Source organism: Hyperolius riggenbachi, chromosome 12, assembly GCF_040937935.1.
Source record: "Hyperolius riggenbachi isolate aHypRig1 chromosome 12, aHypRig1.pri, whole genome shotgun sequence".
Taxonomy (NCBI): Eukaryota; Metazoa; Chordata; class Amphibia; order Anura; family Hyperoliidae; genus Hyperolius; species Hyperolius riggenbachi.
The window spans coordinates 235,270,201-235,284,668 of record NC_090657.1 but is presented as its reverse complement, the minus strand read 5'-3'; the positions used below and the strand labels follow the sequence as shown (position 1 = coordinate 235,284,668).

Sequence of the window (14,468 nt, the reverse complement as noted above, 5' to 3'; positions counted from 1 at the left end):
AGAAGCCCCAGGTAAGTGTCCGTTTTTATTTTCAAACCCTCCCCCCCCCTCCCCCCCACACACACAGAACCCCTTTAATCGCGTTGAGAATCACGCAGACACAATACGAGGTTTTCTCTTAAAGAGGAACTTCAGCCTAAACAAACATACTGTCATTAAGTTACATTAGTTAAAATAGATAGGTAATATAATCTCCTACCCACACTGTTTTAAAAGAACAGGCAAATGTTTGATTTCATGAGGGCAGCCATCTTTTTCATGGGGCAGCCATCTTTTTGGTTGAAAGGAGGTGACAGGGAGCATGAGACACAGTTCCAACTGTCCTGTGTGCTGATCACCCCTCCCAGTTGCTAGGCAACGTGAATAACAACATAGGAAATCCCATCATGCTCTGCACAGCTTCATGGAAAAAAATCCCGGGCAGTTTTATTTGATGGGTGGAGCTTAGCTAAAAATGCAGCTAAAAATGATGCTTCGGTATGAAAAACAAAGTTCTGATGCTGTGAAACTGTTAAAGAAACCCCAAGCCTTTTCAGTTCTGCTGAGTACATTTTTAGTCCGGAAGTTCACTTTAAACTATTAAATGTATGTAATGGTTTAGTGTGTGCAGCCCCTATAGTGACAGAGGATCAGCATGATGGCCCAGTGAGTCTCAGCAATGGCCGCCTCCGTATACCTCTCACTTCTAGTCACCTTCAGAGATGATTGCCTTCAGGACAGAATGGGCTTAATTCACTAAAGTGTGCAAAGTGTTAGCACGCCAGTGAAAAGCCACTTTGCACGTGCTAACTAGGGTGCTAAGTGGTTAGCACGTGCAAAGCTTTAGTGGATCAATCCCAATGTGTTCAGCATCGGGATGGGGTCTTTATAAGGTTTATAAATATGAAGGGAGAGTTCCCCCGCTCTGACATATCTGCTGTCCTCTCCCCAATTCCCTGGCAGGCATAGAAAGCTAAGCTGCTCAGGAAATTAAAGGACTGATTATTTTTCATACAGTGTTGGCTGCAGCTCTTTAATGAATTTATAATGTCAGTGAGGTAATACAAAGACATCTTTGTGTGAGTGTAATGCACTCTCCATCACCTTCCATAGTTCACTGCAAGCAACAGCTGGCAACACGGGATATGGGGAGGTCACTGCAGAACAGCCTGCTACACTTATACAATTTTGATTGGCCAATCACTGGCCAATTTTACCACCTCCGTGTAGTATGGGATCTTACATACACGTACAAGCTGTTTATAGTATTTAGAATCTGTTAGCCCTCATCTTACATTGAACTGGTAAAACTGGCCAAGCATTGTTCCTGTTGTCAAGAGCGTCCTGCGCAGGCCCAGTACGAGGTACTTGACGATGGGAAGACGAACAAGGATGCATGCGGCCCGCGCAGGCTCAGTGGCCTGCCGACTCTCAGGCCGAAAACGAAACTAAGCCGCGGTGGGGGACCGGAGGCTAGTCGAGGACCGGCGAGGGCACAGGGCGGCTGCAGGGGGCTCGGTTAAGGTTCCTGCCAATTAAAGAGGAACTCCATTGAAAATAATGTAATAAAAAAGTGCTACATTTTTACAATAATTATGTATAAATGATTTAGTCAGTGTTTGCCCATTGTAGAATTGTAGAATCTTTCCTCTCCCTGATTTACATTCTGACATTTATCACATGCTGACATTTTTTGCTGGCAGGTGATGTCACTGGAAGGAGATGCTGCTTGCTTTTTGGCAGTTGGAAACAGCTTATTTCCCACAATGTAACAGGACTCCCACAGTGTGATGTCAGAACCATGGTCCTGACATCACACTGGGAGGGGTTTTACTACAATATCAGCCATACAGAGCCCCCCAAAGATTGGTTTGTGAACAGGAAAAGATTTCTCAGCAGTCGCCCGGGGAGATACGTAGAGGGCGTACTTCTCCTGCGTAGACTGGCCGCGACTGGCAGAAGTTACGGGACCCATTACAGAAGAGCAGGGCCGGGCCGAGGCATAGGCTGGAGAGGCTCCAGCCTCAGGGCGCAGTGTAGGAGGGGGCGCACAATTAATTCAGCTGTCATTCCTAATTGTGTTTGAAGCAGAAATAAATAAGAAAAGGGGATACATAGCAGTGACTGCAAGCCAGCTAACTGGATATTAAGGTGTTGGGGAGGTTGTGGGCCCTGTGGCACCTCTTAGTCTAATAGCAATCAGTGTGTGATGGCTGGGGTGGCAGGGATGCAGGGGCGCACTTTGGTGTCTCAGCCTTGGGTGCTGGAGGACCTTGTCCCGCCTCTGCAGAAGAGGAAGAAGACTGAGGACAGCGGCTGCCGGAGAGATATGTAGAGGCCGCAGGAAGCCCCAGGTTTGTGTAAAACTTTCAGTTTAAGTTTTTGTTTCTCCATGGAAAGTCAGCCAAGGACATTTATACTGAGATGTCACAAACACTGGGGGAGAAGTGTCCTTCCTACTGCACTGCCAAAGCCTGGATATCTTGTTTCAAGACTGGCCATTTAACTGTTGAAGATGAGCCCAGCAGTGGGTGTCCACCAATCTCCACTGACCCGGCAACCTGCAATGCCGTACATGAGCAGATTATTGAGGAGTAGCGAATATTCAAGAAGATAGCCCAAATACTGGACGTCTCATAGAAGCATGTTGGGGTTGTTGTCACCTCTATCCTAGACATGCACACATCTTTCAGGGAAGTGGGTGCTGAAATGTTAGAACAGCGATCAGAAGAGGGACCGAGTTGGAGCAGTCAAAGCTGTTTTGGCCCATTTTGAAGCTGCACATGAGGTTTTGGCTCGGTTAGTGACTGCTGCACACCTACACTCTTGAAACCAAGGAACAGCCAAAGGAATGGCGCCACAGTGGGTTCTGCAACCAGAAATCGGCCAAAAAATCAATGGCGTCTGTTTTCTGTGACAAAAATAGGATTCTGCTGGTCAACTCCGTACCTCAGGGCTCCAGTATCACCGGACAGTGCTGACCTCATGGACCAGATGAAGGAGGCAATTGAGATGAAACAATGTGGAAAGCTGACCAAGGGGATCCTTTTTTTGCAGGACAATACACCTGCGTTGCTGGGGCCAAACTGAACACCTTGGGTTTCCAACTGGTCCACCACTTCTGACCCCTACTCACCTGACCCGGCCCCTTCAGAGTATTATCTGTTCCTGAACTTGAAGAAACGCCTGAAGCGGCAACGTTTTGAGGACATTTATGACATCCAACATGCTGCCATATCTCCCAACTTTTTGAGATGAGAAAAAGGGACACTTAAGTCACGCCCCTGCCACACCCCTGGCCACGCCTTCACCACGTCTCTAGTCACGCATACCATAAAGATTTCATAAGAAACATATGTTGTTTTATAATTCAAACCACACTGGTCCTTTCTATCCTGCTTCATTTTCCTGCATAGTAACATTTTAAAATTAGTAATATATCAATTTAAAGGATGGGGATAAAGTTTAGAGTCAATCAAACACATTTTTAGTATGGAAATATATATATTTACATAGAAAGAGGGACAAAGTCCTGAAAGAGGGACAAATGAGGGTGAAAAAAGGACAGAGGGACAGGGCTCCCAAAGAGGGACTGTCCCCCTGAAAAAGGGACAGTTGGGAGCTGGGACAGTTGGGAGCTATGGGCTGCTGAGAGCTGAATTGAGGCAGAACCTGAGGACTTTTATGTGAATGCCCTATGATAGCTGCAATTACTCTGTACCAAGTCAGTTTATCATAAACATACATATATCCAGGCACATCGCCTCTAGTTAGGACATTAAATAAATTATTAGGGAAAGGGAGGTGCTGAAGGGGGTGTGGCTAGAAAAGAGCAAAAATCTATTAACCCTCCGCACACTCACATGCAAATGTTCAAACAATTGCATTCACAGATTCACTCATCCAGGCACAACTGTTATCCCTACAGCTAAATTAAAAGCCAGGGTTTTAGTTCACAGAAGAATGCATTCTTATGCTTAGTCACCTATACTGCGCAGAAGTACCCAGGTAAACATAGGTGTCCTAACTCTGGCCCTGTAACATGCATAGTGCAGACATGCAAACACATTCATTGCATCAAACCTATCAATGGATTAGGAGCACACATCCTAACTTCCTCTCCTGGGAAAGACAGTGCATCTTACCAATCGCCCAAGGGAGCTAACGTTATGTGTCCATGTGCACCATGCACATACACCAGCATAAGCTGTGTGCATGCTGACAAACATACAGGGGAAGGGGGGAGTGCACCGAACTGGACCCTAGCCAACTCTGTACCAAGTCAGTTTATCAGTCTCGGGGGGCTGGGGGGTGATATGCTGAATAAATGTGTTATTTCACAACCCTGCCCCTCTTCTTTCTGGGCAAAGCTTATCAGGAACTTATCAGCACCCCCTGTATTATATATATATTGCAGATGAGCTGATCTCAGTGTTGTAGGCAGTTTGCAGTGGGTGATATTGGTGGGCTTGGTGTTTGGCTGTCGTTAGACGTTTGCACGCTGCAGACCCCCTGTGAACAGATCAGGGATGGAGGATGATCACTTACGTTGCATCTATGCGCTCCACTCCTCGGTAGTAGCCGATGCCATCGGAGGTATTTCGGAGATTCTGGCATTTGTCATCTATGCGGAAGGCCGTCTGCTTGTCACTGATGTCCCTCTCCAGCTCGTGCTGAGCGGCCCTGTTAGATCTGAGGACAGGAAGGGGGGATTCACAATCACAGTTCATCAATGAGAGCTATGCCTGGACCACACTGTATACACACATTGTACACACACACACTGTGCACACACACATTGTACACACACACACACACATTGTATACACACACTGTATACACACACTGATACACATCCACCACACCGTATACACACACACTGTACACACACTGTATACACACACTGTAAACACACACATACACATACACCACACCGTATACACACACACAGTACACACACCGTAAACGCACACATACACCACAACGTGTAAACACACATTGTACACACACACACATTTTATACACGCACACCGTATACACACATTGTACACACACACACGTATACACACACTGTACACACGCACACACACACAATGTACACACACTGTATACATACACACACTGTACACACACACACACTGTATACACACACACACATTGTACACACACATAACTGTACACACACACACTGTACACACACACATTATATACACACACTGTACACACATACACATGTGTACACATACACTGTACACATACACTGTAGACACAGACACATATACACACACGTTGTACACACACACACACTGTATACACACAGACATTATATACACACACACACACACTGTAAACGCACACATACACCACAACGTATGCGCACACACTGTACACACACATTGTACACACACTGTACATACACACACTGTACACACACGCAATGTACACACACATACATTGTACACACACACTGTACACACACACACATTGTATACACACACTGTACACACACATTGTACACACACACACACACACTGTACACACACACACACACACACATTGTATACACACACACACACACACACACACATTGCATTGTATACACACACTGTACACACACACACACACATTGTATACACACACTGTACACACACACACACACATTGTATACACACACTGTACACACACACACATTGTACACACACACACACATTGTATACACACACACTGTACACACACACACATTGTATACACACACACACACACACATTGTATACACACACTGTAGACACACACACATTGTACACACACACACACACACTACACACACACACACACTGTATACACACACACACACACATTGTACACACACACACACACACACTATACACACACACACTGTATACACACACACACACACACACACACATTGTACACACACACACACACACACACACTATACACAAACACACTGTACACACACACACATTGTACACACACACACACACACACACACTATACACACACACACTGTATACACACACACACTGTATACACACACACACTGTATACACACACACACATTGTACACACACACTGTACACATAAACACACACTGTATACACACATCGACCACAATGTACACGCACACTGTACACATGCACATTATACACACAGTGTCCATACACATTGTACACACACACGCAGGTCTTACGCTAGCTGTGCCACTATCCGGTCCAGGTGTCTCCGCATTCTCTCCTGGCAGGACTTGATGGAATCCACTTCCTGTATGATAGAGATAACAGCGGTCATTTCATGTGATCTCTATACAGGCCAGACCAACGCTTCATGAGGCCTTTATCACACATATCTCTATGAGGCTTGGGCCACACTGGACTAGTATCAGAGCGACTCCTGCATTAGGGCTGTTTCCACTGCTTCTTCCCGCAATCGCGCTGCGGTGCGTACGCGCAAGCAGCATTTTCCACTAGCCTTGATTATGCCGTTTACCTGTCGGGAAGCGAGCCCATTCGCAGTGAGAATCCCGCAGCCTGATGTTTGCGTGCAGGGAAAAAACAACGCGCAGTAGTGGGAAATGAATACCATAAAGATTTCATAAGAAAAATATGTTGTTTTATAATTCAAACCACACTGGTCCTTTCTGTCCTGGGTCATTTTCCTTCATAGTAACATTTGAAAATAAGAAATATATCAATATAAAGGATGGGAATAAAGTTTACAGTCACTTAAACACATTTATAGTAGTGGGATGTGGGTGTCAAAAACACCCTCTAGTGAAAAGATACAGGAGACAAAAGTGGGAGCCCAATAGTGTAGTATGTCAAAAACAATGGAACGTAATAAAGGTAAGACACTACTCACAAAGACAGGTTGCAGAGGGGCACCCGACCACAGGAAGCAGGTGGAGACAACAAACCCGACTCCACTCGGGGTGGTCCCTAGGGACCTGGATGCGCTCGCTCTCCTTGGTAAAAGAAAGGGGACAGATATCCGCCGTGGTCGAAGCCACGTGTGGTCTGTACCCACCCCTCAGACGGGTGAGGTAAGGGGGTATGATTGCACAATAAGGGTATAATTACACCAGGGCGCCTCTTATACCCTTATTGTACTTAAACACATTGTCTCAGTAGAAAAATACTTATATTTACATCAGTCCTGAAAGAGGGACAGATGAGGGGACTGGGTTCTCAAGGAGTGACTGTCCCTCCAGAAGAGGGACGTCAGACTCCCACTGACCAATCATGATGCCTGGGAACAAATGAGGCAAATAGTGAAGCAGCCAATCATCTTCCTGCCTGAGAGGGGGGGGGGGGGGGGGTACTATAGGGGGAGAGGACCCCTGGCAGTCATGTGACTGACACTCAGAGGTGAGTTGTGTCAGTATTGCAGTGTGTTTCCCTGGTGTCCTCATGTGCCACACCCAGATTACAGTAATAACTCATCTCACCATCAATAAGTCACCTCACCTGCAGGAGCTGCTTCTCCACATCATCGTGCACCAGATCTATGGACATCCGCTTCTCCCGGTGATACAGACACTCCTGGGCCACCTGTCCGCCCGCCGGGGCAACACAAAGATGGGACTCATTAGACTTCCCTGTTGTAGAGACAGAATTACAGCACAACAGACAGAACACCTCCCTGGAGAGGCCAGACTGCAGAGAGAGAGAGAGAGACTGAGAGAGTGAGGGAGAGAAAGGAGGGGGAGACAGAGAGAGAAACATGAGAGAGAGAGAGGGGGGGGGGGGGGGGAGAGGCCAGACAGACGAGAGAGACTGAGAGAGAGGAGGGGGAGAGAGACAGAGAGGGAGACACAAGAGAGGAGAGAGAGAGAGAGAGAGAGACACGAGTGAGAGAGGGATACAGAGAGCAGGGGGGGGGGGGGGGGGGAGAGAGAGAGAGAGAGTAAGGGGGGGGGGGGAGAGACAGAGAGAGGGAGGCCAGACAGACAAGGGAGAGAGACAGAGAGAGAGAAAGAGGGGGAGAGAGGTAGAGACCGAGGGAGATAGACAGAAAGAGGGGGAGGGAGAGATAGAGAGAAAGCGAGGGAGAGAGAGAGCGAGATATGGAGAGACAGACAGAGAGATATGAATAGACAGACTTAGGCCTCATTCACACCTAAAATCAACGCTTTTGTGGGCTTTTTTTCCCCTTCCCGGCGCTCCACTGTGCGCTGCGTTTCTGGTAAAAGCGCTTTTCCAGCGCGGTTTTGTAATTCACTCCTTGACGCAAGTCAGGAAGTGAACTCATTGACACGGAAAAGAATTAATGCAATGTATTTATTCTAAAAACCGCAAACGCAATCGCCGCATAAAGTGGTTTTGTGAGCCATTAGCGCTCTTCCTATACCTTCCATTATAGCAAAAACGCCCCAAAAATGGTACAAGCACCACTTTGCTGAATGAACTGCGCTGATATGAACCTGCTCATAGAGATTCATTGCACAAACGCTTTGTGGGCGATTTTAAAAACCGCCTTCGCTTGAAAAAAGGCTGAAAACGCCCCTAGTGTGAACAATGCCCTTACTGCTGCGAGAGAGAGATGAATAGATAGACTCACTGCTGCGAGAGAGAGATGAATAGATAGACTCACTGCTGCGAGAGAGAGACGAATAGATAGACTCACTGCTGCGAGAGAGAGACGAATAGATAGACTCACTGCTGCGAGAGAGAGATGAAGAGATAGACTCACTGCTGCGAGAGAGAGATGAATAGATAGACTCACTGCTGCGAGAGAGATGAATAGATAGACTCACTGCTGCGAGACAGAGATGAATAGATAGACTCACTGCTGCGAGAGAGATGAATAGATAGACTCACTGCTGCGAGAGAGAGATGAATAGATAGACTCACTGCTGCGAGAGAGAGATGAATAGATAGACTCACTGCTGCGAGAGAGAGATTAATAGATAGACTCACTGCTGCGAGAGAGAGATGAATAGACAGACTCACTGCTGCGAGAGAGAGATGAATAGATAGACTCACTGCTGCGAGAGAGAGAGAAATGGATAGACAGATTTTATTTCATTGCATAAGAGAAAGACACAGGACTACAGTCCTGGCAACACGTTTTGAGAATTTATTTATTTATTGTATTTATTTATTGTATTTATAAAGCGCCAATATTTTATGCAGCGCTGGAGATTAGTTTAGGTTACAGACAATATTTAGGGGTGACATACAGCAAAATGACAATACAGGAATACATGCAAACCAGATCACACAGCACAGTATGAGTACAAGGTAATGCTTAGTCACTGGATGGGAGCATGGAGATCACACAGCACAGTATGAGTACAAGGTAATGCTTAGTCACTGGAGGGGAGCATGGAGATCACACAGCACAGTATGAGTACAAGGTAATGCTTAGTCACTGGATGGGAGCATGGAGATCACACAGCACAGTATGAGTACAAGGTAATGCTTAGTCACTGGATGGAGCATGGAGATCACACAGCACAGTATGAGTACAAGGTAATGCTTAGTCACTGGAGGGGAGCATGGAGATCACACAGCACAGTATGAGTACAAGGTAATGCTTAGTCACTGGATGGGAGCATGGAGATCACACAGCACAGTATGAGTACAAGGTAATGCTTAGTCACTGGATGGGAGCATGGAGATCACACAGCACAGTATGAGTACAAGGTAATGCTTAGTCACTGGAGGGGAGCATGGAGATCACACAGCACAGTATGAGTACAAGGTAATGCTTAGTCACTGGATGGGAGCATGGAGATCACACAGCACAGTATGAGTACAAGGTAATGCTTAGTCACTGGATGGAGCATGGAGATCACACAGCACAGTATGAGTACAAGGTAATGCTTAGTCACTGGAGGGGAGCATGGAGATCACACAGCACAGTATGAGTACAAGGTAATGCTTAGTCACTGGATGGGAGCATGGAGATCACACAGCACAGTATAAGTACAAGGTAATGCTTAGTCACTGGATGGAGCATGGAGATCACACAGCACAGTATGAGTACAAGGTAATGCTTAGTCACTGGATGGAGCATGGAGATCACACAGCACAGTATGAGTACAAGGTAATGCTTAGTCACTGGAGGGGAGCATGGAGATCACACAGCACAGTATGAGTACAAGGTAATGCTTAGTCACTGGATGGGAGCATGGAGATCACACAGCACAGTATGAGTACAAGGTAATGCTTAGTCACTGGATGGAGCATGGAGATCACACAGCACAGTATGAGTACAAGGTAATGCTTAGTCACTGGATGGAGCATGGAGATCACACAGCACAGTATGAGTACAAGGTAATGCTTAGTCACTGGATGGGGCATGGAGATCACACAGCACAGTATGAGTACAAGGTAATGCTTAGTCACTGGAGGGGAGCATGGAGATCACACAGCACAGTATGAGTACAAGGTAATGCTTAGTCACTGGAGGGGAGCATGGAGATCACACAGCACAGTATGAGTACAAGGCAATGCTTAGTCACTGGATGGAGCATGGAGATCCCACAGCACAGTATGAGTACAAGGTAATGCTTAGTCACTGGATGGAGCATGGAGATCACACAGCACAGTATGAGTACAAGGTAATGCTTAGTCACTGGAGGGGAGCATGGAGATCACACAGCACAGTATGAGTACAAGGTAATGCTTAGTCACTGGAGGGGAGCATGGAGATCACACAGCACAGTATGAGTACAAGGTAATGCTTAGTCACTGGAGGGGAGCATGGAGATCACACAGCACAGTATGAGTACAAGGTAATGCTTAGTCACTGGATGGGAGCATGGAGATCACACAGCACAGTATGAGTACAAGGTAATGCTTAGTCACTGGATGGAGCATGGAGATCACAAAGCACAGTATGAGTACAATGTAATGCTTAGTCACTGGAGGGGAGCATGGAGATCACACAGCACAGTATGAGTACAAGGTAATGCTTAGTCACTGGATGGGAGCATGGAGATCACACAGCACAGTATGAGTACAAGGTAATGCTTAGTCACTGGATGGAGCATGGAGATCACACAGCACAGTATGAGTACAAGGTAATGCTTAGTCACTGGATGGAGCATGGAGATCACACAGCACAGTATGAGTACAAGGTAATGCTTAGTCACTGGAGGGGAGCATGGAGATCACACAGCACAGTATGAGTACAAGGTAATGCTTAGTCACTGGATGGGAGCATGGAGATCACACAGCACAGTATGAGTACAAGGTAATGCTTAGTCACTGGATGGAGCATGGAGATCACACAGCACAGTATGAGTACAAGGTAATGCTTAGTCACTGGATGGAGCATGGAGATCACACAGCACAGTATGAGTACAAGGTAATGCTTAGTCACTGGATGGGGCATGGAGATCACACAGCACAGTATGAGTACAAGGTAATGCTTAGTCACTGGAGGGGAGCATGGAGATCACACAGCACAGTATGAGTACAAGGTAATGCTTAGTCACTGGAGGGGAGCATGGAGATCACACAGCACAGTATGAGTACAAGGCAATGCTTAGTCACTGGATGGAGCATGGAGATCCCACAGCACAGTATGAGTACAAGGCAATGCTTAGTCACTGGATGGAGCATGGAGATCACACAGCACAGTATGAGTACAAGGTAATGCTTAGTCACTGGAGGGGAGCATGGAGATCACACAGCACAGTATGAGTACAAGGTAATGCTTAGTCACTGGAGGGGAGCATGGAGATCACACAGCACAGTATGAGTACAAGGTAATGCTTAGTCACTGGAGGGGAGCATGGAGATCACACAGCACAGTATGAGTACAAGGTAATGCTTAGTCACTGGATGGAGCATGGAGATCACACAGCACAGTATGAGTACAAGGTAATGCTTAGTCACTGGATGGAGCATGGAGATCACACAGCACAGTATGAGTACAAGGTAATGCTTAGTCACTGGAGGGGAGCATGGAGATCACACAGCACAGTATGAGTACAAGGTAATGCTTAGTCACTGGAGGGGAGCATGGAGATCACACAGCACAGTATGAGTACAAGGTAATGCTTAGTCACTGGAGGGGAGCATGGAGATCACACAGCACAGTATGAGTACAAGGTAATGCTTAGTCACTGGATGGAGCATGGAGATCACACAGCACAGTATGAGTACAAGGTAATGCTTAGTCACTGGATGGAGCATGGAGATTAGGCAAGTTAGGTTCACTCAGATGCATAGCATGGGTGCACAGTAATGGAGGTGCATGATCAGGTAGGACACAAAAGGAGGAGGACCCTGCCCAAAGGCTTACAATCTAAAGGGAGAGGTAAGGACACGAAAGGTAGGGCACAAATACCACTTTTCACACAGTATTGCTGCTTCTGTGTTTTTAGATCTTTTTGTCAGTTGTTTCGGTGGTGTAGTGAAGTATAATTACAAGCATTCCATAAGTCTGAAAGGCTTTTATAGACAATTACATCACGTTTATGCGAAAAGTCAATATTTGCAGTGTTGTTCAACTTCTGTGCCAAACCCTGACTGATAGCAACCCATCCTGTCCCAATCAATGCTTGGAGTTTGTCAGCATTTGTGGGTTTTTGTTTGTCCACAAGCTCTAAACTGCATTAAGATCTGGGGAGTTTCCTGGCCATGGACCCCAAATGTCGATGTTTTGTTCCTGGAGCCACATAGGTATCACTTTGGCCTTATGGCACAGTGCTCCATCATGCTGGGAAAGGCATTGTTCTTCACCAAACCGATCATGGATGGTTGGAAGAAGTTGCTGAAGGAGGATGTTTTGGTACCATTCTTGATTCATGGCTGTGTTCTTAGGTAAAATTGTGAGTGAGTCAATATGTCATTAGGATAAAAACCGTATTGTCCTTAAAGAGGAACTGTAACGGCAAAACAGCCCCTGGGGGGTACTCACCTCGGGTGGGGGAAGCCTCAGGATCCTAATGAGGCTTCCCATGCCGTCCTGCGTCCCTCAGGGGTCTCGCTGCAGCCCTCCGTGCAGCCGTGACGCAATATTTACCTTCCTGGCTCCTGCGCAGGCGCTCTGACGGCTGTCGGCTCCGAAGTAGGCGGAAATACCCGATCGCCGTCGGGTCCGCTCTACTGCGCAGGCGCAAGTCTCCGGCGCCTGCGCAGTAGAGCGGACCCGACGGAGATCGGGTATTTTTGTCTAGTTCCGAGCCGAAAGTCGCCACAGCGCCCCCGCTGGAGCCAGCAAAGGTAAATATTGAAGCTACAGTCGGCTCTGTCGCCGGCTGTTCGGAGGGCTGCAGCGAGACCCCCGTGGGACGGAGGATGGCGTGGGAAGCCTCATTAGGATCCGGAGGCTTCCCCCACCCGAGGTGAGTACCCCCCAGGGGAGGTTTTTGAAGTTATAGAGTCTCTTTAATAGGATGTTCCACCACACACGTTGTCTATTACTTAGATTCATATTAATATTAATAGATTAAGATTAATACAAAAGGTGAGTATTCATTAAAAACTTTTATCAAAAGGTAATTCTGGTTCCAAAGATAGCATTAAAGCTCATCCATGAGACTAGCGAGGTCAATCATCTGGCTTGACGAAGTAAAGGATACTTCATTTTCTGGTGGCGTTAGCAAAAATACATTTCTAGTGGCAATGACACATGTTCGTTTCGGGTGTTCAATACCCTTCATCAGGCCTCATTGTATATAATTATCTATTGGGCCAGATTGTCCACCAGAGCCAGAAAAACACAAGACAAAAAACAGGCACCCAACCAACCGGGTGCAACACACACACTATCCCACAGACTGGTATCCGGACAGCCCAGCAGCTACAAAGGGAGTGTAGGACGACCTATGATGATGCCTGTTTTTTTGTCTTGTGTTTATCTGGCTCTTGTGGACAATCTGGCCCAATAGGCTTCTCTCCTGAGGTAAGTACCTCCTAGGGGGTCTCTTTCTTGTTACAGGTGAAATAGGCCTATAGTTTTTTTACTTCTAAAGAGTCCCAGTTTTCCTTGTAGATAACCAGGGTTAACAGAGTAAGAACAATGATTTCAAGCACCAGCCTTCTTTTAAAAACTTCCAGTCTGCTACTCTAACTCAATCAGCATGACAGAATTATAATTCATCTGATCACTCTTCACAACACTCACATCACTCACTAATCTATATGCAGTAAGTTATTCAAGATACCCTCTTTTACAGTAATTCTCCTGGTTTCCGCATCAGAAACGCTTCCTATTTCTATAGATTGCTGTATGTATGGTATGTAGCCCTCCCAATGATGCTTAGCCTAGGCTGTTTAGCTGTTCAGAATGCTCCCTTCAGTGAATTTTGAGAGACTTCGCATTATTTTTTCTGTCTTCGGAATTCTCAAAAACAAGCACTTCACACCTGACCGGACTAAAGATGTCACCAAATTTCAGAATGTAAATCACGCCTCACTACATGCGAGTCCGATTTTTTTATACGATCCGATTTTTGACTCTGATTAAAAAAAGTACTGCATGCTGCTACTTTTTTTTAATCGGAATCAAAA

The 14,468-nt window shown here is 46.4% G+C and overlaps 1 protein-coding gene and 1 long non-coding RNA gene across 2 annotated transcripts in view; one reads left to right on the top strand and one right to left on the bottom strand.

The window, feature by feature from the left end:
- The window catches only part of TEKT3 (tektin 3), a 52,541-nt gene that overhangs the window by 13,827 nt on the left and 24,246 nt on the right, over positions 1–14,468 (bottom strand). The window contains exons 3-5 of the mRNA XM_068264103.1: positions 7,464–7,547; positions 6,191–6,261; positions 4,528–4,671 (exon numbers count right to left, since the gene is read on the bottom strand). Of these exons, the coding sequence (XP_068120204.1) occupies positions 4,528–4,671; positions 6,191–6,261; positions 7,464–7,547 (299 nt within the window). The remainder of the gene's footprint in view (positions 1–4,527; positions 4,672–6,190; positions 6,262–7,463; positions 7,548–14,468) is intronic.
- The window catches only part of LOC137542296 (uncharacterized), a 119,792-nt gene that overhangs the window by 100,453 nt on the left and 4,871 nt on the right, over positions 1–14,468 (top strand). The gene's annotated exons all lie outside the window — the stretch shown is intronic.